The following is a 27,315-nucleotide window of genomic DNA, read 5'->3' as shown; positions in this document are numbered from 1 at the left end:
AAATTAGATTGGGATATCTGGTCAGCATGGATGAGTTGGACCAAAGGGTCTGTTTCCATGCTGTACTTCTCTATGACACGAGGGAAATCCACACAGACATAGGGAGATTTAATTTTTTTCATTAATTACTCCAAATTATCTGTTTACATTTTACTGCGATTTAAAAAAATAAAAATATAATTAAAGTTATATTTAATGAGTTTTTTCAAAGAAAATATAAAAGAAAAAGCTAGAGACCTAAATACAAGCTGAAGACCTTACTTTTACTTTAAAGGCTAGAAATATTAACCAATCTTACTCATTATTAAATGTTTTCCCTGCACTTGCACCATTGTTGTGGTTTGCGCTGTCACTCTGCCACTGATCTCTCTTCTTTTAGGCCTCTCAATCCATGGCTTTTATTCTCTCCTGCTCAGCTGTTGCTCTGGAAAGTTGAGTGTGGGGTGCTGGAAGAGCACAGCAGGTCAGGCAGCATCAGATGAGCAGGAAAATCGACGTTTTGGGAAATGATGAAAGGCTTTTGCCTGAAATGTTGACTTTCCTGCTCCTTGGATGCTCTAACCTCCAGCATCTGCAGTCCTCACTTTCGCCCTCTAACTCTGGAGAGTTTATTTCTTGCAGTAAACGTTAATAAGCACTTCTGTTCCCCCTCTGCACTGAATTCACACTTTGAACCAGATTGCCTGTTTCACACAATTGACCTTTGTCTCTCATGAAGTTTCCACTCGCATTGTCCACATGATGCAAAAATCCCTGTTTTGGACACATCTGCTCAAAGTCATTGCTTTGCTCTGGTAATCAGCACCTCATTTAGACAAAGAATTTCAGGCAGTTAGATGCTAACCTCTGCCATTATGCAACAATCATACCTCTTATTTATGCTATTTTAAGTTACATAAACGCTATTGTCTCAATTTCACTTTAAAATGAATTTGGATTCCCACTTTAAACCAAATTCCTAGTTTCACTCCACTGAAGTCCCACTAAACAAGAGAGTAGAAAATAGGAATCTACAGACTGGTTAGCTTTACATCTGCTGTGGGGAGGTATTACAATAGGTCTGCAAAGTGCTGTGTATTTAGAAAAACAACGTAATCAGAAAGAGTCAGTGTGATCTTGTGAAAGGAAAATTATGTTTCACCAATTTATTAGAGTTCTTTGAAGTGGTCACATTCTCTGGAAAGAGGGGAGCCAATGGACATATTATACTTGAATTTGCAGAAGGCATTAGATGAGATGATGCGGCGGGGGGGGGGGGGGGGGGGGGGGGGGGGGCAGGGGGGAAGGTTGGTGGCGGCTGGGATAGTGACATCCTGCAGGTAACACAGAAATGCAAATAGTGTTGCAAGACAAATCCTCTGTCTACTTCAAAGTATTGCACAATTCGTCAGGACCTATCAATTAAACAAAATCTTATCAGGAGCCAACCTCTCAAGCACGTGGATCTGACAGTAGTGAATCCACTGTAAACAAGGAGACAAGTGGAATCCTGCAGGAATCTGTTGTGGCCATAACTACTACTAATTTATATCAGTGACTTAGATGGGAGCCAAGACATGGTCACTAAGTTTGCAGATGACACTAAGAAACGTTGGAAAGAATGGTATGGAGAAGACAAACTGCTGATGGATATAGATAGGTTGAATGAGTGGGAACAATTCTGGCAGATGAAGCATAATGTGGGAAGATGAAGTTATTCACTGGCAGGAAGAATGAAAAAGCAGAGTATTACTCAATTGGAGAATGACTGTGGAATTCCAAGGCATAAAGCAATCTAGTTTTGTTTAATACAAGAGTCACAAGACACTACTGTGATGCTGTCTTTAGTACAAGAGGATCTCACCATGGGTGCTGGGGAAAAAATAAGCACTACCGCAGTTAAGCGGTAGTGTGGGGGTTAAATTTTTAAAAAATAATAATAACCAGAAGATCATTGCCCTTTGATGTGAAGGAGGTAAAAACAATCCCCCTCCCACTCTGCCGAGGACATGGAGGTCCTGGGCCTCCTTCACCGCCACTCCCTCACCACCAGACGCCTGGAGGAAGAACACCTCATCTTCCGCCTCAGAACACTTTAACCCCAGGGCATCAATGTGGACTTCAACAGTTTCCTCATTTCCCCTTCCCCCACCTCACCCTAGCTCTAAACTTCCAGCTCAGTAACTGTCCCCATAACTTGTCCTACCTGCCTATCTTCTTTTCCACCTATCCACTCCACCCTCTCCTCCTTGACCTATCACCTTCATCTCCTCCCCCACTCACCCATTGTACTCTATGCTACTTTCTCCCCACCCCCACCCTCCTCTAGCTTATCTCTCCACGCTTCAGGCTCACTGCCTTTATTCCTGATTTCGGGCTTTTGCCCGAAACGTCGATTTCGAAGCTACTTGGATGCTGCCTTAACTGCTGTGCTCTTCCAGCACCACTAATCCAGACTTTGATGTGAAGGGCAGTGCTTGTCACTGGCCACTTGGGTGTTTTCCCCTTTTGAGAATTGGATCAGTGTGAGTGTATGTACGTGCAAGGACTCTCCTCCTTGAAGGGGACTGTCCCTGGACTAGCTGCCCTACAAAAAAAAAGAGAGGAACTTAACCTAAAATTAAGGTTGTGCTTCAGTTAGATAGGGCATTAATGAGGTCACATCTCAAAGACTGTGTACCTGTGGTCTTCTTTAAGGATGTGAATATACTGAAGGCAATAAAGGGACATTTGCTCGGAGGAATTAGTGGGTTATCTTATAAGGATAGGTTGGACAGATTGGTCTTGTCCAGCATCTGCAGTTCTCACTTTCTCCTGGTATTGTTTACACCAGAGTTTAGATGAGTGATCAATGATTTAGAACATAGAACACAGAACAATACAGCACAGAACAGGCCCTTTGACCCACGATGTTGTGCTGAACATTTGTCCTAGATTAAGCACCCATCCATGTACCTATCCAGTTGCCGCTTAAAGGTCGCCAATGATTCTGATTCTGACTCTGCCACTCCCACAGGCAGTGCATTCCATGCCCCCACCACTCTCTGGGTAAAGAACCTATCCCTGACATCCCCCCTATACCTTCCACCCTTCACCTTAAATTTATGTCCCCTTGTAACACTATTGTACCCGGGGAAAAAGTCTCTGACTGTCTACTCTATCTGTTCCTCTGATCATCTTATAAACCTCTATCAAGTCACCCCTCATCCTTCGCCGTTCCAATGAGAAAAGGCCTAGCACTCTCAACCTATCCTCGTATGATCTATTCTCCATTCCAGGCAACATCCTGGTAAATCTTCTCTGCACCCTCTCCAAAGCTTCCACATCTTTCCTATAGTGAAGCGACCAGAACTGCACACAGTACTCCAAATGTGGCCTAACCAAGGTCCTGTACAGCTGCAACATCACCTCAAGACTCTTGAATTCAATCCCTCTGCTAATGAACGCTAATACACCATAGGCCTTCTTACAAGCTCTATCCACCTGAGTGGCAACTTTCAAAGATTTATGAACATAGACCCCAAGATCCCTCTGCTCCTCCACCTTACTAAGAACCCTACCGTTAACCCTGTATTCCACATTCTTATTTGTCCTTCCAAAATGGACAACCTCACACTAGACAGGGTTGAACTCCATCTGCCACTCCTCAGCCCAGCTCTGCATCATATCTAAGTCCCTTTGCAGCAGACAACAGCCCTCCTCACTATCCACAACTCCACCAATCTTCGTATCGTCGGCAAATTTACTGACCCACCCTTCGACTCCCTCTTCCAAGTCGTTAATAAAAATTACAAACAGCAGAGGACCCAGAACTGATCCCTGTGGAACTCCACTTGTAACTGGGCTCCAGGCTGAATATTTACCATCTACCACCACTCTCTGACTTCGACCGGTTAGCCAGTTTTCTACTCAACTGGCCAACTTTCCCTAGATCCCATGCCTCCTGACTTTCCGCATAAGCCCACCATGGGGAACCTTATCAAATGCCTTACTAAAATCCATGTACACTATATCCACTGCTCTACCCTCATCCACATGCTTGGTCACCTCCTCAAAGAATTCAATAAGACTTGTAAGGCAAGACCTACCCCTCATAAATCCATGCTGGCTGTCCCTAATCAAGCAGTGTCTTTCCAGATATAAATCCTATCCCTCAGTACCCTTTCCATTACTTTGCCTACCACCGAAGTAAGACTAACTGGCCTGTAATTCCCGGGGTTATTCCTATTCCCTTTTTTGAACAGGGACGCAACATTCGCCACTCTCCAGTCCCCTGGTACCACCCCCGTTGACAGTGAAGACGAAAAGATCATTGCCAACGGCTCTGCAATTTCCTCTCTTGCTTTCCACATAATCCTAGGATATATCCCGTCAGGCCCGGGGGACTTGTCTATCCTCAAGTTATTCAAAATGCCCAACACATCTTCCTGCCTAACAAGTATCTCTTCTAGCTTACCAATCCGTTTCACACTCTCCTCTTCAACAATACGGTCCCTCTCGTTTGTAAATACTGAAGAAAAGTACTCATTCAAGATCTCTCCTATCTCTTCTGACTCAATACACAATCTCTCACAAACCAGAATTGGTCAGTGACCTCGAAGTGAAGGAGCCATTGGGAAGTAGTGACCATAATACAATAAGCTTCAATCTGCAATTTGAGAGGGAGTGGGTACAATCTGAAGTGACAATATTTCAGTTGAATAAAGGGAAATATGGAGCTATGAGGGAGCAACTGGCCAAAGTTCAATGGTTCAATACCTTAACAGGGAAGACCGTGGAGGAACAATGGCGGATATTTCTGTGTATAATGCAGAAGATGCAGGATCAGTTCATTCCTAAAAGGAAGAAAGATCCCAGGAGGAGACATGGGCGGCCGTGGCTGACGAGGGAAGTAAAGAAACATATAAGGTTAAAAGAGAAAAAGTATAACTTAGCGAAGATAAGCGGGAAAACTGAGGACTGGGAAGCTTTTAAAGAACAACAGAGGATTAGTAAGAAGGAAATACGCAGAGAAAAAATGACGTACGAAGGTAAACTGGCCAAGAATATAAAGGAGGATAGTAAAAGCTTTTTTAGGTATGTCCAAGGCAAAAAAATGGTTAGGACAAAAATTGGGCCCTTGAAGACAGAAGCAAGGGAATATATTACTGGGTACGAAGAAGTGGCAGAGGAATTAAATGGGTACTTCAGATCTGTGTTCACTGGGGAAGACACAAGCAATCTCCCTGAGGTAACAGTGGCTGAAGGACCTGAACTTAAGGGAATTTCTATTTGCCAGGATTTGGTGTTGGAGAGACTGTTAGGTCTGAAGGTTGATAAGTCTCCGGGACCTGAGGGCCTGCATCCCAGGGTACTGAAGGAGGTGGCTCGGGAAATCGTGGATGCGCTGGTGATTATTTTCCAGAGTTCAATAGAATCGGGGTTGGTTCCTGAGGATTGGAGGGCGGCTAATGTTGTGCCACTTTTTAAGAAGGGTGGGCGGGAGAAAGCAGGAAATTATAGACCAGTTAGTCTGACCTCAGTGGTGGGAAAGATGCTGGAGTCTATTATAAAGGATGAAATTACAGCACATCTGGATAATAGTAACAGGATAGGACAGAGTCAGCATGGATTTATGAAGGGGAAATCATGCTTGACTAATCTTCTTGAATTTTTTGAGGATGTAACTCGGAAGATGGACGAGGGAGATCCAGTGGATGTAGTGTACCTGGACTTTCAGAAAGCTTTTGATAAAGTCCCACACAAGAGGTTAGTGAGTAAAATTAGGGCACACGGGATTGGGGGCAAAGTACTAGATTGGATAGAGAATTGGTTGGCTAATAGGAAACAAAGGGTAGTGATTAACGGCTCCATTTCAAAATGGCAGGCAGTGACCAGTGGGGTACCGCAGGGATCCGTGCTGGGACCGCAGCTTTTTACAATATATGTAAATGATATAGAAGATGGTATCAGCAATAACATTAGCAAATTTGCTGATGACACAAAGCTAGGTGGTAGGGTGAAATGTGATGAGGATGTTAGGGGATTACAGGGTGACCTGGATAAGTTAGGTGAGTGGGCAGATGCATGGCAGATGCAGTTTAATGTGGATAAATGTCTGGTTATCCACTTTGGTGGCAAGAACAGGAAGGCAGATTACTACCTCAATGGTATCAAATTAGGTAAAGGGGCTGTTCAGAGAGATCTGGGTGTTCTTGTCCACCAGTCAATGAAGGCAAGCATGCAGGTACAGCAGGTCGTGAAGAAGGCTAATAGCATGCTGGCCTTCATAACAAGAGGGATTGAGTATAGAAGCAAAGAGGTGCTTCTGCAGCTGTACAGGGCCCTGGTGAGACCACACCTGGAGTACTGTGTACAGTTCTGGTCTCCAAATTTGAGGAAAGACATTCTGGCTATTGAGGGAGTGCAGCGTAGGTTCACGAGGTCAATTCCTGGAATGGCAGGATTGCCTTACACGGAAAGACTGAAGCGATTGGGCTTGTATACCCTTGAGTTTAGAAGACTGAGAGGGGATCTGATTGAAACGTATAGGCTTATGAAAGGACTGGACACTCTGGCAGGAGGGAACATATTTCCGTTGATGGGGGAGTGCCGAACCAGAGGACACAACTTAAAAATACGGGGTAGACCATTTAGGACAGAGATGAGGAGAAACTACTTCACCCAGAGAGTGGTGGCTGTGTGGAATGCTCTGCCCCAGAGGGCAGTGGAGGCCCAGTCTCTGGATTCATTTAAGAAAGAATTGGATAGAGCTCTTAAAGATAGTGGAGTCAAGGGGTATGGAGATAAGGCTGGAACAGGATACTGATTAGGAATGATCAGCCATGATCATATTGAATGGCGGTGCAGGCTCGAAGGGCAGAATGGCCTACTCCTGCATCTATTGTCTATTGTCTATTGTCTCTCACTACTGTCCTTGATTGGACCTACCCTTCGTTCTCGTCATTCTCCTGTTTCTCACATACGCATAAAATGCCTTGGAGTTATCCTTGATCCTATCCGCCAAAGATTTTTCATGCCCTCTCTTAGCTCTCCTAATCACTTTCTTCAGCTCCCTTCTGGCTATCCTGTATCCCTCCAATGCTCTGTCTGAACCTTGTTTCCTCAACCTTATGCAAGCTTCCTTCTTCCTCTTTACAAGACATTCAACCTCCCTCGTCAACCAAGGTTCCCTCACATGACCATTTCTTTCCTGCCTGACAGGTACATACATATCAAGGACACGTCATATCTGTTCCTTGAAAAAGTTCCACATTTCCACGACATCCTTCCCTTACAGCATATGCTCCTCAGATCCTGTCTTGCAGCATCGTATTTACCCTTCCCCCAATTGTAAAACCTACCCTGTTGCATGCACCTATCTCTCTCCATAACCAAGGTGAAAGTCACAGAATTGTGGTCACCATCACCAAAATGTTCACCCCCTAACAAGCCCATCACTTGTCTCGGTTCGTTACCAAGTACCAAATCCAATATGGCCTCCCCTCTGGTCGGACAATCTACATACTGAGTTAGAAAAGCTTCCTGGACACACTGCACAAACACCGCCCCATCCAATCTACTTGATCTAAAGAGCTTCCAATCAATATTTGGGAAGTTGAAGTCGCCCATGACTACGACCCTGTGGCTTCTGCACCTTTCCAAAATCTGTTTCCAAATCTGTTTCTCCACATCTCTGCTGCTATTGGGGGGCCTACAGTAAACACCCAACAAGTTGACTGCTCCTTTCCTATTTCTGACTTCAGCCCATACTACCTCCAAAGGCAGATCCCACTCGAACTGCCTTTCTGCAGCCATTATACCATTTCTAATTAACAACGCCACCCCCTCTCCTTTTTTACCACCCTCCCTAATCTTACTGAAACATCTGTAACCAGGAACCTCCATCAACCATTCCAGTCCCTCTTCTATCCACGTTTCCGTGATGGCCACAACATTGTAGTCCCAAGTACTGATCCACGCCTTAAGTTCACCCACCTTATTTCTGATACTCCTTGCGTTGAAGTATACACACTTGAACCCATCTCTGTGTCCGCAAGTATTCCCTGTCAGTGCTACCTTCTCCACAGCCTCCCTACATTCTTGGACATCCTGACAAACAGCTAACCTACTTGCTGGACTACAAGTCCGGATCCCATCCCCCTGCCAAATTAGTTTAAATCCCCCCGAAGGGTGCTAGCAAACCTACCCCCCAGGATATTGGTGCCCTTCTGGTTCAGGTGCAACCTGTCCTGCTTGTACAGGTCCCACCTTCCCCAGAATGCAGTCCAATTGTCCAAATACCTGAAGCCCTCCCTCCTACACCATCCTTGCAGCCACGTGTTCAACTGCACTCTCTCCCTATTCCTTGCCTCACTGTCACGTGGCACCGGCAACAACCCAGAGATGACGACTCTGTCTGTCCTAGCTTTTAGCTTCCAGCCTCCAGCCTAACTCCCAGAGCTCCTGAATGACCTCCCCACCCCTCTTCCTACTTATGTCGTTGGTGCCAACGTGCATGACTTCTGGCTGCACACCCTCCCCCTTAAGGATTCTGAAGACACGGTCCGAGAAGTCTTGGACCCTGGCACCCGGGAGGCAACAAACCATCTGAGAGTTTCACCCATGTCCACAGAACTGCCTGAATGTCCCTCTAACTATAGAGTCTCCTATAACTAGCGCTCTCCTCCTCTCCCCCTTTCCCTTCTGAGCCTCAGAGCCGGACCTCATGCCAGAGACCCGGTCATTGCAGCTTACCCCTGCTCGGCTGTCCCCCCCCAACAGTATCCAAAGCGGTATACTTATTGTACAGGGGATCCCTGCACTGCCTGCTTTCTCCCCTTCCCACCTCTAACTGTTACCCAGCTACCTCTGTTCTCTGGCGTAACTATGTCCCTGTAGCTTCTATCTATCACCCTCTCAGCCTCTCGAATAATTCTCAGTTCATCCAACTCCAGCTCCAGTTCCCTAACGCGGTCTGTGAGGAGCAGGATCTGACTGCATTTCCTGCAGATGAAGTCGGCAGGAGCATCGGTGGTCACCCCTACCTCAAACATCCTGCAGGAGGAACATTTCACTGCCTGTTCTGCCATTATTCTACACTTTGTCTCCAAAACAAGAACACTGAGTAGCTTACCTGTGGACTTTAAAGTTAGGTTAGAGGAGGAGGATGGGAGGGAGGCCCTACTTTGAATAAAGAGTATAAGATCCTGAATGGTGTTGAAGAGGTAGATATAGAAAGGATATTTCCTCTTGTGAGTTTGTTGTGAACTATGCGGCACTGGGAAATTGTCAATCACTTTAGGACAGAGATTGTGATTTATTTTTCTCTAAGGGTTGTGCAATGTTTGAACTCTGCCTCAGAAGACAGTCACTGAATATTTTTGAAGCAGAGATAAATTACCTAAGAAGGATCTAAGGTTTTCAGGGTGAATGGGAACGTGGAATTCATAACATTAACAAATCAGCAATGATCCTATTGAATGGCAGAGGAGGTGAGAGAGTCTGAGTGGCTTACTCCTGCATCTAATTCATTTGCTTATAATCACATATTGGTTCTCTTGCAGATAGGCATGCCACTGAGACCATCAGCATCAGACAAAGAAGAGAAACCTATGATTGGCCAGCAGTGAGCAGTTTGGATATTGAGGGTGTCACCAGTGGAACCTTTTGATGTGGCTAAGATCTGATAATGAATGGCCAAGGTTCAGGACAGAGAGCAGGAATGGCTTGACATTTGGGATTCACCTTTGGCCTCGGTGGCCCTTTTGACTGGGTGACCTTTTGTTGAGGCTGCAAGATCCTTTTGCTACATCTGGGAGTATTGTCTGCTGGGTCCAGGTTGGGGAGTGTCAGCTGGAGGACAGGAAGGGGTAGTTGTAAGAGAGAAGTCGTGAGGAAAAGCAGCTGTTAGATACGAGGGGGAAAGGAGGCCAGGTGGGCTGCATGGACAAGGGTAATGAAGGTGCAAATGAGGTGGAGGGGACAAGGGACGCTGCCCACATGGACTGCACTGATTCAAGGCAGCTCACCCCCACCTTCTCAAGGGCAACTAAGGATGGACAATGAATGCTGGACTAGCCAGTGATGCCCATATCCATGAGTGAATAAATAAAAGAGTAAATGTGGAATCTCTAGTTTGGGACTGTGTATATTCAGGAACTACTTGGAAAAATGTAATAGATCCTACTGTTATTAATACTGTCAACCGTTAAATTAAATTTGGGATTAAGATCTGAAATGTAGTAAATAATATTGTTCATGCCCAGTTAAAATGATCTAGCCTTGTATATGTGCAATGGAAACACATCATTTGTGACCTCATTGGTTTGCAGAAGATGTCTTTAGAAGTGCGTCAGCTATTTTGAAAAAAAAATCTTTGTTAACTTATGTCTGTTGTCTTGTGCAATTTAAGTACTATATAGTGTCAAGCAAATGACACTTCCCTTGACTCCAAATACCACACTTGTCAACACAAATATAAAGGGCGTTATTACTATGTAATGGCTTATCAAATAAATAAGTTATTGAGAACAAAAAAGTAGACACTGAAAATCAAAATTGCAAGCTCCAAAAATCAAATAGTAGCCCTTGGTTAGCACTACTACCTCACAACACTCGAGACCCAGGTTTGACTCCAGCCTTGGGGGACTCGTTTGTATGGAGTCCTTAATGAATTAAATCAAATACGATAGGGCATGTGATGTATTGTTGCTGCTGTAGCAAGTGGAAGATATTGGTCACCAATGTCTAGAGCAAACACATCTATAGTGAGCGCTTACAGGTAGACAGCTTTAAATATATAAAAGGAAGAGAGAAGCCAAATGGAACATAGTCCCTTAATGAATGAGGCTGAGGAAATAATAATGGTGAACCAGAAAATGGCAGAGGAATGGAATAAATACTTTGCATCAGTTTTTACACAGAAGATATTAATAACATTCTAAAAATATTAAATACTCAAGCAGCAAGGGAATAGGCATGAATACAATGACTATCATTGGAGAAAAAGTACAAGGCTTACTTTCCTGGCATCCTAAAATTTTAAAAAGACGTAACTACAGAGAAAACAGATGTTCAGGTCGTAATCTTGCAAGAACACTTTAGATTCTGGAAAAGTACCAAAGGATTTGAAAACTGCCAATGTAACTTTATTCAAAAAGGGAGACAAAAAAAGCTTGTAGGCTAATTAGCTTAATATGTGTTATTGGGAAAATGTCAAGAGTGGTTTTATGGTCTTCCTTCTTGAATAGATCCATGATATTTGCTAATTTACAATCTGATGGAACCTTTGCAGAATCTGGTGAACTTTGGAAAATTAACATCAACATATATATTACTACATTAGCCATCTCATTTAAGACCATAAATAAGGCCCAAGTGGACCCAGAGACTTAGCAATGCACACTTAGTTTGCTCAGTACCACTTCCCTACTGACTGTAATTTCACTAAGTTGCTTACTCCCTTCCACCTCCTGATTTACAGCAGTTAGTTGAACATTTTTAGATCCTCTACAGTGAAGACAGAGACAAAATATTTGTTCATTTCGTCTGCTATTTCCTCATTATCTATTAACTCCTAATTCTCACATTCCAGAGGATCAAGAATCACTTCATTTATTCTTTTCCTTTTAAATGCCCACAAACCTTTTATACTTCTAACTAGCTTCCTCCCATATTCTAGTTTCTTCCTCCTGAATAACTTTATTGATATTCTGACCTGGCATTCATCTTGTGTGCAGTTTTATGCTTTTCATTAGGTTCAAAGCTTTCTCTAACTTCTTTCTTAATCATGGATGATGCATCTTTCCTCTAGACTTGTTCTCTGGTAAGAATGTGCTTATTCTGACATATCCTCTTAAATGTCTGCCACTGTGTCTCCACTGATTTATCCCCTAACCCACTATTTCTTCTATCTTGTCCCACTTTGCAGACACCATTTACACAGATAAGAGTTCGAGCAGTGGTTGAAGTGCAGTCACAGATGAACTGGAGCTGAAGGGTTGTGTACAAATGGAGCTTTAGTTGGTATAAGTAGCTGATTGATAACTAATCACTAGCCCACAGAATGATGACAACAGTCTTCTACTTGCTAACAACTGTGACTAATTCTCTGTGACTGGACAGTTAAGGGCTATACAGAGAAGCTTTCCGATCTCCACCAGTTCAGGAGTTCTCCCCATTCTCTGCAGCAAAATCCACTTTAAGCCTGAAGTAAACCAGTTTATCTTCAGCAGTTACTGTAAGCTGTGACGTTTGATTGATAAATCAGAGTACTCCTTCCCGGGCCTCTTGCAAACCAATGGATGCAAACAGAGAAAGACAACCAAAAAGCAGCATCGTGATCAGTAGAAGAAACATAAGAAACTTCTCAGTAACTCTGAACAGGAATCACTGAACTGCTTTCCAACTTGCTCCCCACTATAGTGATTGGAACCAATTGACTAAGAGGTCATTGATTGACCAAGTTAGCAACCCCAATCAGGAGGCACTAGCTGACCAATATTAACAGGGGATTTAATCCCTGCCCTCCCCTTTACTTTTTGATCACGCAGCATTGCCCTTTGTTGAGAAGGGTATTGCTGGTCAGTGGCCACTCAGGTGTTTCCTTTCTTCCTGGTGGTGGAATATAAACAAAGATTTACACGCTTGTTCTTCACTATGTCCGACACCTGCATACATGACATGGGTGTTGTGGATAAATAAGCACTACCACTGTTAGGCAGTAGTGTTGGGTTAAAAAACTGAAAAACAAAGCAAAAAACAAAAAAGGGAGAGTCAGGAATCAAAAAAAAATTAACAGGGAATTTAGAAACTCCTCAGTTCAAGGGACTGACTCTCAGCTGTGCACACATAAATGGTGACTCGGTGACAGGATACTGGGTTCTGTGCGATTATTTTGCACCCCACCATCCACATTTTATTTTCCTTTTTGTCTGCGTGTCTGCATAAGGGAGAGATTGTAAAAGTTTTAATTAGTGGATTTATATGCCAATTGTTTACCTGTAGCAAGTGTCTAATCCCATATAATAATTAATATTTTTGTTTATGTACAGAAACCTGTTTTTCTGCCAAGACAAGCAAATCACGGAACCTTTACATGTGAAAATCTGTAACTTTTCTGCTGACTCCAAGAATAGCCAGGGACACAGGACTTGAAACAGGGGTGGTACGGTGGCTCAGTGATTAGCACTGCTGCCTCGCAGCACCAGGGTCCCAGGTTCGATTCCAGCCTTGGGCGACTGTGTGTGTGGAGTTTGCACATTCTCCCTGTGTCTGCGTGGGTTTCCTCCGGGTGCTCCAGTTTCTTCCCACAGTCCAAAGATGTGCAGGTCAGGTGAATTGGCCATGCTAAATTGCCCATAGTGTTCAATGCATTAGTCAGAGGGGGGTGGGTTACTCTTCGGAGGGCCGGTGTGGACTTGTTGGGCCGAAGGGCCTGTTTCCACATTGTAGGTAATCTAATTGAATAATTAGCTCTATTTTCTCTCTACAGATGCTAGACCTGCTGATTAACAGGAATAGCAGGGCTTGATTCTAACAGATTAACCCAGCCTTAATCATTGGTTAATTTCAAGGTTCTCTTTCTTTGTCTCATTTTGAGATTCTCTGACCTTCATACCACATATTACTATCATCCCATCTTCTCTTATCTCTACTCTTTGATATACCACATCTTTCCACATTTAATCCCTTTCCCCCACTTTTTAGTTTAAAACCTTCTCTCTCTTATGCAGTTCATCAGAATACTAATTCCAGCATGGTTCATCGGAACAACATCGTGGGCTGAAGGGCCTGTTCTGTGCTGTACTGTTCTATGTTCTATATAGAGACTGTCCCACTTTACTCAGGATCTACTTCTCTTTTAATCTACATATCCATCTAATTATATGTATCCTTTGCCAATTTGCATGTGACTCAGACAATACTCCATAGATAACAATTTTTGAGACTATGCTTTCTACTTTAGTGTCTCATTCTGTGTAGAGCAGCAGCATCCTAATCAGTTCCTTCCATTCTATTCATGGGGGTGACTTCTCTCTGATCAGTTGTCAACATGAGTGAGGTTTTCCAGATGAATTTGGTGACTACTGGGGACAGTTATACTGTTCATATGTTGAGCACCAGAAACCAAGCTGTCAGGAGGACACAAAGTCTCCAAAGAGATGCAGGCAGGCTAGGTGCACATATGGCATTTAGTATGGTCAATAACAGAAAAGCAGAATACGATGTTAAAATCTTTATATTTTTTACAAGTCTGTATTTGGAGACATTTGTATATAGACTAATCAGATTTAGATGTAGAAGTAGGCCATTTCGCCCATTTGCCATTCAATTAAATTATGGCTTATCTGAAAATCTCAACTCTGCTTTGCAACATTTTCCCCATAACCCTTGATACCTTTTAATTGTTCTAAACAATTTCACATCATTCACCAGCTACACAAATGCTGAGTCAAAAGAAGTTAACTGTATACACTATGACAACCAGCATGCAAAGTGAAGAAAGAAATTATGTATTTGAAAAGTAAATGCCAGTGTCTTCCATAGCTGCATAATACAATGAGCATCTTTCCATGCATCCTTAAGTACTACAAATATCCCTAACCAAATGAAAGCAACCCCTTACTCTGAGATAGCAATCTCTGCTCCTAGATTCTCCTACAAGGTAAACATGATCTACCCATCATTTATTCAGCATCTACCCTGTCAATCCATCTAAGAATCTTATCAATAAATCCCTTCTAAATGTCAATTGGTATACGCCCAAACTAGCAAGCATCTCAGTCAAAAAAATCCTCGCTATCCAGGATATTTCAACTGAACCTTCTCTGGACTGCCTCCAATGCCAATATATTATTGCTGCTCAGATAAGACAACTGTTCACAGTATTCTAGGGGTGATCTATCTAATGCCTTGAATAGTTTTTCTAAAACTTCCCTATTTCTATACCCTTTGGAAGTAAAATTCAACATTTAATTTGCCTTCTCTATTACCTGCTAAACCTGCACACTACAGACAAAAAAAACTGCAAATGCTGGAATCCAGACTAGACAAGCAGGAGGCTGGAAGAACACAGCATGTCAGGCAGCATCAGAAGGTGGAGAAGTCAATGTTTAAGGTAAAATCCTTCTTCAGGAATGGAGGTAGGGGTAGAGGAAGCTGCAGGTAAAAGGTGGGGGAAGGAGTGGAATAGTGAGGTTCTGACAGGTGAACACAAGTGATTGGTCGATGGGAGGAACAAATCTGGTTGGTAGCTGGAAGGAAGGGTTGGTAGGTGGAATGGAAGGGAGGAGGCGGGACTGGAAAGGGAGTCAGGGAATGGGTTATCTGAAGTTGGACAACTCAAATGTCGAGTTTTCCAGACTGTAGGCTGCCCAGGTGGAAGATAAGGTGTTGTTCCTCCAATTTGCAGTTTGATTCACTGTGGCAATGGAGAAGGCTGAGGATGGACATGTCACACAGGGAGTGGGAAGGGGAATTGAAATGGGCAGTGACCGGGATGTCAGGCTGGTCCTTACGGGCCTGGCTGAGATGCTCAGTAAAACGTTCCTCGAGCTTACGTCTGGAATCACCAATTTAGAAAAGACCACATTTGGAGTACTGGATGCAGTAAAATAGGTTGGAGGAAATGCAGGTGAACCCCTGTTTCACCTGGAAGGATTGTTTGGAGCCCTTAATGGAGGTGAGGGAGGTAGTGTGCCAGAAAGTTTTGCATCTTTTATGGTTGCAGGAGAAGGTACCAGGGAGACTGGGGAGTTTGGTAGGGAATGTGGTGCGAACCAAGCAGTGGTGAAGGGAACTGTCACTGCTGAAGACAGATAGGGGTGTGGAGGGAAAGATGTTCCGGGTAGTGGTGTCTAACTGGAGTTGGCAGAAGTGTTTGAGGATAATACATTGGATGCAGCGGCCGGTGGAGTGGAAAGTGAGGACAAGGGGAACCCTGTATTTACACATCCAATCCACCATCCAACACTCCAGCCTAGCCCGCACACTTTCCTTTCTCCCACAACACCACATCCAACTCTCATCCATTACATGTTATCGCCCTTCCCCCCACTTTAGCCTCTGAGACCTGCCCCTCCAAAACCCCACCCCTGAGCCTTGCCACATATTTACCTCACCTTGAACTGTGAGGCTGAACAGTCTATCCTCAGTAAAGGGATTATGTTCATGCCTATCCACCCACACTTCAATGCATTCCATGCCTGCCACAACAAAGGCTCCCAACCATCCTCTGAGGACCTACCTCCTCAGCCTCTTACCTACCCTGGACCTCTTTATTGCTGACTGCTGACGCAACGTCAAACGCCTCGATTTCTCCACCTCCCTCACCCACTTCAATCTCACCCCCTCCGAACATGCAACACTCCATTCCCTCCGTACCAATCCTCGTTTCACTATCAAACCTGCTGACAAAGGCAGGGCTTTGGTAGTCTGGAAGACAAACCGCTGTGTAGCAGAGGCCAAACACCAGCTCGCTGATACCACATGCTGGAGATCAAAGTCCTCACTTTCACCTAACTCTCCCATGACCGCGACCCCAGAATAGCCCATCAGGCCACTGTCACCCACACTGTCTGTGAATTCATCACCTCCGGTGATCTCTCCTCCACGCCTCTAACATCGTAGTTCCCCAGCTCCACACTGTCCCATTCTACCTGCTCCCCATGATCCACAAGCCCAACTACCCCATCATCTCTGCATTCTCCTGCCCCAACAAACTTGTTTGTTTTTACCTCAACTCCATTCTCTCTCCTTTAGTCCAGGCACTTCCGACCTACATCCAGGACACTGGCCATGCCCTCCACCTCTTCGGAAACTTCCAGTTTCCCGGCCCCCAGTGCTTCATCTTCACTATGGATATGCAGTCCTTATACATGTCCATACCCAACAATGATGGCCCTGCAGGCCTTGTTTTTCCATCTCCAACAGGCTCATCCAGATCCCCACCCCCACCCCGCAACACCCTCCTAGGCCTCGCCGAATTAGTCCTCATCCTCAATAGCTTTTCTTTCAACTCTACCCATTTCCTCCAAATCTAGGCGGTGGCTATGGGCACTTGCATGTGCCTGAGCTACGCCTACATCTTTGTCAGTTACATCAAAGTCCCTGTCCAGTACATACTCTGGTAAAGTTGCCCAACTCTCCTGCAACTCTTGCCTTCCCCCCACTGTCACCCAGACAGCCCTCCACTGCATCTCCTCCATTCCCTGCTCCACTGCTCTAAACCACCCCCTCCAAACATAATAAAGACATGGTCTCCCTTGTCCTCACTTTCCACTCCACCAGCCTCCACATCAAACATATCATCCTCAAACACTTCCGCCAACTCCAATTAGATCCCACCACTCAGAATATCTTCCCCTCTCTGCCCTCCGCAAGGACCATTCCCTTCACCACTCCTTGGATTGCGCCACACTCCCCACCAACTCCCTACGGCCTTCCCTTGCAACTGTAAAAGATGCAAACCCTGCCAGCACACCACTTTCCTCACATCCATTCAGACCCCGAAACAGTCCTTCTACGTGAAGCAGAGGTTCACCTGCATTTCCTCAAACCTAGCTTACTGCATCCAATGATCCAGATGTGGTATTCTCTACATCGGTGAGACCAAATGGAATGTTTCGCCGAACATCTCAGCCTGACCTCCCAGTCACTGCCCATTTCAATTTTCCTTCCCACCCCCACTCTGTCACATGCACCCTCAGCCTCCTCCATTGTCACAGTGATACAGATTAGACAAATTAGACCAACACCTTAACTTCCCCCTGGGCAGCCTACAGCACAGAGGACTCAACATTGAGTTCTCCAATTTCAAATAACCTTCCCACCCATTCACAGACTCCCTTTGCAGCCCTGCCTCCTCCATTCCATTCCACCTATCGACCCTCCCTTCCAGCTACCAACCGAATTCATTCCTACCACTGACCAACCAGGTCGTACCCACCACCCATGTTCACCTATCACTACCTCACTATTCTGCCCCTCTCCTCACCTAAGCCTTCCCCCCACTTTATTTGCGGCTCCGTCTACCCCCACCACTATTCCTGAAGGGTTATACTCGAAATATTGATTCTCCACCTCCTGATGCTGTATGGCTTGCTAGTTGTTTGTGATTTATGCAGAAGGACCATCAAATCCTGTGCTGCAGCTTTTGCAGTTTTTCTCCATTTAAATGGCATTCACCTCCCCTATTCCTAAACATAGAACATAACAGTGCAGTACAGGCCCTTTGGCCCTCAATGTTGCACTGACCTGTGGAACCAATCTGAAGGCTATCTATCCTACACTATTCCATCATATGCCCATCCAATGACCATTTAAATGCCCTTAAAATTGGCAAGTCTACTACCAATGCAGGCAGTGCATTCCATGCCCCGACTACTCTGAGTAAAGAAACTCCCTCTGACTTCTGTCCTACATCTATCACCCCTCAATTTAAAGCTATCTCCCCTTGTGCTAGCCATCACCATCCGAGGAAAAAGGCTCTCACTGTCCACTCCATCTAATCCTCTGATCATCTTATGTGCCTCAATTAAGTTACCTCTCAACCTTCTTCTCTCTAATGAAAACAACCTCAAGTCTCAGTTTCCTCAAAAGACCTTCCCTCCATACCAGGCAACATCCTGGTAAATCTTCTCTGAACCCTTTCCAAAGCTTCTACATCCTTCCTGTAATGCACTGACCAGACCTGTACACAATACTTCAAGTGCAGCTGCACCAGAGCTTTATATAGCTGTAGTATGATCGTGTGGCTCCAAAACTCATTCTCCCTACCAATAAAAGTTATCAACCCTATCAACCTGGGTGGCAACTTTCAGGGATCTACGTACATGGACACAGATCTCTGCTTATCTACACTACCAAGGATCTTACCATTAGCCCAGTACTCTGTATTACTGTTTCGCCTTGCAAAGTGAATCACCTCACATTTTTCTGCATTTAACTCCATTTGCCACTTCTCAGCCCAGTTCTGCAGCCTATCTATGTCCCTCTGTAACCTGCAACATCCTTCAGCACTATCCACAACTCCACCGAACTTAGTGTCTTCTGCAAATTTTCTAACCCAACCTCTACACCCTCATCCACGTCATTAATAAAGTAATAAACAGCAGTGGCCCCAAGAACAGGATGAACATTTCCCATCAACCAGCGCCCTGTGTTTTCTTTCAGCTAGCCAATTTCTGATCCAAACCGCTAAATCACCCTCAATCTCATGCCTCCATATTTTGTACAATAGCCTACCGTGGGGAACCTTATCAAACTCCTTACTGAAATTCATATACACCACATCAACTGCTTTACCCTCATCCACCTGTTTGGTCACTACCTCAAAAAACTCAATGAGGTTTGTGAGGCACAACCTATCCTTCACAAAACTGTGTTGACTATCACTAATCAACCAATTTCTTTCTAGGTGATTATGAATCCTGTTATAGCCTTTTCCAACACTTTACCCACGACCGAAGTAAGGCTCACTAGTCTCTAATTACTAGGAAGTCTCCACTTCCCTTTTTGAACAAGGGAACAATTACTATCCTCCAGTCTTCTGGCACTAATCCTGTAGACAATGATGACGTAAAGATCAAAACCAAAGACTCTGCAATCTTGTCCCTAGCTTCCCAGAGAATCCTAGGATAAATCCCATCTGGTCCAGGGGACTTATCTATTTTCACACTTTCCAGAATTGCTAACAGCTCCTCACCTTGTAAACCTCAATCCTGTCTAGTCCAGTAGCCTATATCTCAGTATTCTCCTCAACAACATTATCTTTTTCCAGTGTGAATACAGACAGAAATTATTCATTTAGTGCTTCCCCTATCTCTTCAAACTCCACGCACAACTTCCTACTACAGTCCTTGATTGGCCCTAATCTTTCTGTAGTCATTCTTTTATTCCTGATATACAGTCAGAAAGCTTTAGGGTTTTCCTTGATCTTCTCTGCCAATGATTTCTCATGTCCCCTCCTGGCTCTTCTTAGCTCTCTCTTTAGGTCTTTCCTGGATAACCTTTAACTCTCAAGCACCCTAGCTGAGCCTTCAAGTCTCATCCTAACATAAGCCTTCTTCTTCCTCTTGACAAGCCATTCAACTTCTTTAGTAAACCAAAGCATCCTCACTCGACCATTTCCTCCCTGCCTTACAGGTACATACTTATCAAAGACACGCAGTAGCTGTTCCTTTCCCCCAGCAATAACTCTTGCTCTGCAGTATACACCTATGTCTTTCCATCGTTAAAGTTCACATAATTGAATTGTGGTCACTATCACCAAAGTGCTCACCTACCTCCAAATCTAACACCTGGTCAGGGTCATTACCCAATACCAAACCCAAGTGGCCTCACCCCTTGTTCGCCTGTCTACATACTATGTCAGGAAACCCTCCTACACACATTGGACAAAAACTGACCCATCTTAATGACGCTATCTATTGTATTTCCAGGCAATATTTGTAAAGTAAAAGACCCCAAAACAACTACCCTGTTACTCACGCTCCTATCCAGAATCATCTTTGCTATTCTTTCCTCTACATCTCTGGAACTATTCGGAGGCCTATAGAAAACTCCCAACAAGGTGACCTTTCCTTTACTGTTTCTAATCTCAGCCCATATTACCTCAGTAGACGAGTCCTCAAGCATTCTTTCTGTCACCATAATACTGTCCTTGACTAACAATGTCACCCCCCCCCCCCCCCTTCTCCCCGGACATTGGTACCTCTTTGGTTCAGGTGTAGACCATCCTGTTCTTACAAGTCCCATCTACCCCAGAATGAGACCCAATTATCCAGGTATCTGAAACCCTCCCTCCTGCACCATCCCTGTCGCCACATGTTCAACTCCTCTCCCTATTTCTTGTCTTGCTAGCATGTGGCATGGGCAACAAGCCAGAGGCAACAATTCTGTTTGGTCTTCAACTCTAGCTCTCTGAATGTTTGCCTTAAATCCCCATCCCTTTGCCTACCTATGTCATTAGTGCCTATGTGGACCATGACTTGGGGCTGCTCCCCCTCCACCTCAAGAATCCCGAAAACACATATCACAGACATCACAAACCCTGGCACCTGGGAGGCAACAGACCAACCAGGAGTCTCTTGCGTTCTCACAGATCCTCCTATCTGTCCTCTTAACTATGGAGTCCCCAATGACTAATGCTCTGCTCAATTCCCCCCTTCCCTTCTGAGCAACAGAGACAAACTTTGTGCCAGAAACCTGCACCCCATTCTTCCTAACAAAGTGCATAATTCCACATTTTCCTACATAATATTCCATCTGCCCAGTTTTTGCCAATTCCACAGCTCTCTGTAGACCATCACCATTTGCTTAATCACTTATTACCATCCAGAAACTTGGCTACAGTACATTCACTTCCCCCATCCAAATTATTAATATATATTCAAATAATTGTGACCCTATAACTGACCTTATGACATTCTAGAAGGTGCAGCCATTCTGAAACTGCCTCCAATTACCCCAGGTCTTCTATTCGTTATCCAATCTTAGAGTCAGAGATGTACAGCATGGAAACAGACCCTTCGGTCCAACCCGTCCATGCCAACCAGATATCCCAACTCACCCACCCCATATACCTCCAAACCCTTCCTATTCATATACCCAACTAAATGTCTCTTAAATGTTGCAATTGTACCAGCCTCCACTTCTTCCTCTGGCAGCTCATTCCATACATGTAGGAATGCATGAAAAAGTTGCTCCTTAGGTCTCTTTTATATCTTTCCCCTCTCAGCCTAAACCTATGACCTCTAGTTCTGGACTCCCTGACACCAGGAAAAATACTTTGTCTATTTATCCTATCCAAGCCCCTCAATTTTGTAAGCCTCTATAAGGTCACCCCTCAGCCTCCAACACTCCAGGGAAAACAGCCCCAGCCTGTTCAGCCTCTCCCTTTAGCTCAGATCCTGAGATCCTGGCAACATCCTTGTAAATCTTTTCTGAACCCTTTCAAGTTTCACAATATCTTTCCGATAGGAAGGAGACCAGAATTGCACACAATATTCCAACAGCAGCCTATTCAATGTCCTGTACAGCCGCAACATGACCTCCCAACTCCTGTACTCAATACTCTGACCAATTAAGGAAAGCATACCAAATGCCTTCTTCACTATCCTATCTACTTGCGACTCCACTTTCAAGGAGCTATGAACCTGCACTCCGAGGTCTCTTTGTTCAGCTACAGTCCCTAGGACCTTACCATTAAGTGTATAAGTCCTGCTAAGATTTGCTTTCCCAAAATGCAGCACCTCGCATCTGCCACTTCTCAGCCCATTGGCCCATCTGGTCAAGATCCTGTTGTAATCTGAGGTAACCCTCTTCGCTGTCCACTACACCTCCAATTTTGGTGTCATCTACAAACTTACTAACTGTACCTCTTATGCTCACATCCAAATCATTTATGTAAATGACAAAGAGTAGAGGGCCCAGCACTGATCCTTGTGGCACTCCACTGGTCACAGGCCTCCAGACTGAAAAACAGCCCTTCACCACCACCCTCTGTCTTCTACCTTTGAGCCAGTTCTGTATCCAAATGGCTAGTTCTCCCTGTATTCCATGAGATCTAACCTTGCTAATCAGTCTCCCATGGGGAACCTTGTCGAACGCCTTACTAAAGTCCATATAGATCCCAACTACTACTCTGCCCTCATCAATCTGCTTTGTTACTTCTTTAAAAAACTCAATGAAGTTTGAGAGACATGATTGCCCACCAACAAAGCCATGTTGACTATCCCGAATCAGTCCTTGCTTTTCCATGTACATCCTGTCCCTCAGGATTCCCTCCAACAACTTGCCTACCACCAAGGTCAGGCTCACCGGTCTATAGTCCCCTGGCTTGTCTTTACCACCCTTCTTAAACAGTGGCACCACGTTTGCCAACCTCTAGTCTTCCGGCTCCTCACCTGTGACTATCGCTGATACAAATATCTCAGCAAGAGGCCCAGCAATCACTTCTCTAGCTTCCCAGAGTTCTCGGATACACCTGATCAGGTCCGGGAGAATTATCCACTTTAAGCCGTTTCAAGACATTCTTGTATCCATCCTAACATACAATTCCAACACATCTTATCAAATGCCTTAAAGAAATCCAAATAAATTTCATTTACTGGGTCTCTACTACTTGTTACCTTTTTAAAGGATACTAATAAATTTGTAATGCAAGATTTCCCCTTAATGAAGCCATTTTTTTCCCTGCTTGAATATATTATGTACTTCTAAATGCTCTGCTATTACGTCATTGTAATTGACGAACATTTCCCAATGAGAGATATTAAGCTAGCTAGTAGTTCAGCCTGACAACCAGCATGCTGTTGATAATATTCCTCAATGTGAACAAGCCATCCAGCTAACCAATCCTTTTTAGTGAAGGATATTCTGTTTGCAGTTTTTCAGTCCTCTGGGACTTTTCCAGAAACAAAGGATTCTAGGAAGATCACTACCAGTGCATTCACTATCTCTGTAGCTATTTCCTTTCATACCCTAGGATGCAATCTATCAAGTCCAGGGGACTCAACAATCATTAGCCAGAGTGCCCATTGAGCCTGTTCCACCATTTAGAATATAACACAGCACAAGAACAGGGCGTTCAGACCACAATGTCTGTGCCAATCATAAAAGCCATTCTAAACTAATCCGACCTGGCCACAGATGGTCCGTACTCCTCTATTCACCACTAAATTTCTAAATGCTTCTTGAATGTTGCTATTATATCATCTGCCCCGGCAACACGTTTCAGACTCCTACTAACATCTGTAAAATAAAACTTTCCTCCTCTCACCTTAAACCTATAGCCCCATTATTTGGCATTTCCACCATGGGAAAGAGACTCTGAATATCCGCCCTCATAATTTTATATACTTCTATCAGGTTACCTCTCAGCCTCCAATCGACTGGTCAAACAATCCAACTTTGTCCAGCTTCTCCTGATAGGTAGTACACTCCAATTCGGGCAATGTACTAGTTTTGCATCCTTCTTTTGCACCATTTCCAAAGTCTCCACTCTAATTCAGGGCCACATCCTGGTTTTGCAAGCATTCTGCACCCTCTTATCCAACCTCTTTTGCACCCTCTCCAAAGCCTCCACATCTTTCCTATAGTGTGGCATCCAGAGCTGCAAACAAAACCCAAAAAGTGATCTAACTAAAGTGTTATACAGCTGCAATATGACTTGCCAACTTTTACACTCAGTGCCCAAACTGATTAAGGCAAGCATGTCATATACCTTCTTTACCACCATATCCACTCTTCTTGCTACTTTCAAGGAGGTACAGACTTGCATCTCAAGATCTGTCTGTATATCAATGCTCCTAAGGGTCCTGCCACAAAGTATACGCTTTCCTTCTGCATTTTATCTCCCAAAATGCATCACCTCACTCTTGCCTGGATTAAACTCCAACAATCATTCCTCCACTAAACTAGCTAAATTCTGCTGTATTTTTCAACAACCTTCCTCATTATCCAAAACACCACCAATTTTTGTGTCACCTGCAAACTTACTAATTAGATCACCGACATTTTCATCTAAGTCATTCACATAAATTATAAACAACAGCTGTCCCAGCACTGATCCTCATGGAACACAGTCCTGGAGGTCACAATGAGAGTAGATTCACTATTTTCTGAAAAAAAATGGTCATCGAAAACATTTATGAGATAAAACCTACCCTGCACAAAGCAGTGCTGACTATCTAATCAGTCCATTCCTTGCTACGTGCCAGTAAATCCTGCCCCTAAGAATCTTCTCCAGTAATTTCTCTACCTCTTATGCAAGGCTCACAGGCCTATAATTTCCTGGATTATCCCTGTTGACCTTCATAAACAAAGGAACAAAATTGGCTATTCACCAGTCTTCTGGTACCTTGCCTGTGGCTTAAAAGACAACAAAGGTCAAGGCCCCGGTAATCTCCTACCTTGCCTCCCTCAGTATCCTGAGATAAATCCCATTAGGCCCTGGGGCCTTATCTACTTTAACATTTTTCAAGACACCCAACACCTCTTCCTTCTTAAAACTTACATGCTCCAGAACATCAACATACCTCTCCCTGATCTTACCATAAACCATACTTTTCCTTGGTGGATACTGACATTAAGAACCCATTAAGGAATTTCTCCCAATCCCTCTGGTTCCATGCCTATATTCCTTCCTTCCTTTGTCCTTGAGTGGACCTATCCTTTCCCTAGCTACCCTCTTTAATGCAATCATGGCTGATCATTTACTTCAATGTTTTTTTCTCCCACAGCTCTTTACATCGTAACAAATTTCTACGTACCAATCACTAAGAATTCTTAGAAAATTACTCGTACAAGGAATACAATAGTAGTAAGCAGGTTCAGCAAGCAATTAGAAGCCAAATAGCATTTTGGGCTTTATTGCTGGGGACTGGAGTACAAGAATAAAGATATTTTGTTCCAGTTACAGAAGGCTTGGCTGAGACCACACTTGGAACATTGTGAGCAGCTTTGGCTACCATATTTCAGAAAGGAGGTAATTGTATCAGAAGTAGCACAGAGAAGATTCACTTGATTGGGATGACAGGACTGACGTGTGATGAGAGGCAGAGTAAATTGGGTCCATACAGCTTAGAAGAATGGGAGATGATGTCACTGAAAATACTGTACATGATACAACAAAAACAAGAGCAGGAATCAGCCTGCTCTGCCATTCAAGTAGATCATGGCTGCTCTGATTGTAGGCTGTTCCCATCACCATCCCCTCTTGCTGAAAACTCAGCCTTGGACATTCAATGACAGTCTCCATTGTTCACGAATGAAGAGAAATCCAAAGACTTACTAAAACAATCTCAATTTCGCCCTAAATGTGAAATGTTTTTTTTTAAAAACAGAACTCCCACCCTCTTGGTTTTCCATGCTTCCTGTCAAATATTCTAGAACCTCGTATGTTTCAATATGTTTGCCTCTCAACTTTCTCACGGGGCTTGTCAGCAGAGACACACAGTTACAGCTCTGGACAGAGGATTGAGGGAAAAAGGGACACTGTTTCAGAAGGAAAAAGTGAGGACTGCAGATGCTGGAGATCAGAGCTGAAAATGTGTTGCTGGAAAGGCGCAGCAGGTCAGGCAGCATTCCAAGGAACAGGAGAATCGACATTTCGGGCATAAGCCCTTCTGCCCGAAACGTCGATTCTCCTGTTCCTTGGATGCTGCCTGACCTGCTGCGCCTTTCCAGCAACACATTTTTAACACTGTTTCAGAAGCCGATCATTTAGGACTGAAATGACGAGACATTTCTTCACTTGGACAGATGAAATTCTTTGGAATGCTCTACTGCATTCCATTATTTATTTAAAGGAAATAAATATTGTGCACATTCCATTATTTATTTAAGGCCAAGATAAAAATGTATTGGTGTCTCAAGGAATCAAGAATCTGGCGAGTGGACGGTGTTGAAGCCAATCGTGAATCTATAAAATAGCAGAGCGGGGTCGACAGGTCGAATCTTGTTCTGACTCTGTATGATGGTCATCCCCAGGACATCGGGGGGGGGGGGGGGGGAATTCATCGGAAGGGGGAAAACATTTCGTCACTGAAAGATAATACAGAGGATATCAAGAAGAAAATAAGATGAGCGGGATTGGAGAGGATGAAAAGAGAGAGGTGGAGAGGGAGGACAGAAGGGATGGAGGAGCAGAACACAAATGGGGGGGGGGGGGGGAAAGAATGGGATAGAACAAGGGGGTTTAAGGACCAAGTGGGACAGGACGGAGGTGAAGGAAAGGAGTGAGCGAGATGGAGGGTTAGAGGGAGGGTTAGAGGGACGGTGGACACCCCCGCCCCCGAGTTTGACCCTTAACCTTGTCGCCTACCCCGATGTACGTTTCCTCGTCCAAGATCCGTTTCCTGTTCGGTCCGCGCCCCACATTCTCAGTACCAGTGGCCGTCCGCGCCGTACTCTCAACGGCCCCGCACGGGGCCGCCGCGACCCGTTTCCCCTCACTCCCCATCCCTCCGGCCTAAACTCACCACCGCGCGTGCGTGCGCTACTGCGCTTGCGCTGGAGCGAACAGCCCCATGGGATCTGTAGTGCAGCCATCCCGGCGGTCACCGCGGTCACCGGGCAACAAAAACACAGTCCCGAGGAAGAGTCACCGGAGCCGAAAGGCTAACTCCTTCACAAATACTGCCAGAATTTGTATCTGATTTACAGCACCGGTAGCTTTTTTTCTTATTTTCTTGGGTCTTTGGAGGAAGTCTTCATGGGGGTGGGGGGTATCACTCAAAAGGCGGGTCGATACAGCTGGAGGTGAGGCCCTGGGTATTGGGCAGGCGGTGAGTTTCAGGGTGGAGCAAGTAGTTGAGCACTTCGCCCCGAAAGCACAACTCGGGGTGGTAG

The 27,315-nt window shown here is 44.6% G+C and overlaps 1 protein-coding gene across 1 annotated transcript in view; it reads right to left on the bottom strand.

Moving 5' to 3' along the window:
- The window catches only part of ess2 (ess-2 splicing factor homolog), a 67,418-nt gene extending 40,455 nt beyond the window's left edge, over positions 1-26,963 (bottom strand). The window contains exon 1 of the mRNA XM_072587030.1: positions 26,789-26,963. Within this exon, the coding sequence (XP_072443131.1) occupies positions 26,789-26,926 (138 nt within the window). The 5' untranslated portion in view covers positions 26,927-26,963. The remainder of the gene's footprint in view (positions 1-26,788) is intronic.
- Positions 26,964-27,315: the final 352 nt, after the last annotated feature.

The sequence above is a fragment of the Chiloscyllium punctatum genome, chromosome 17 (assembly GCF_047496795.1).
Source record: "Chiloscyllium punctatum isolate Juve2018m chromosome 17, sChiPun1.3, whole genome shotgun sequence".
In the NCBI taxonomy this organism is placed as follows: Eukaryota; Metazoa; Chordata; class Chondrichthyes; order Orectolobiformes; family Hemiscylliidae; genus Chiloscyllium; species Chiloscyllium punctatum.
The sequence above is the reverse complement of the archived record's forward strand: the minus strand, read 5'-3'. Positions and strand labels throughout refer to the sequence as shown.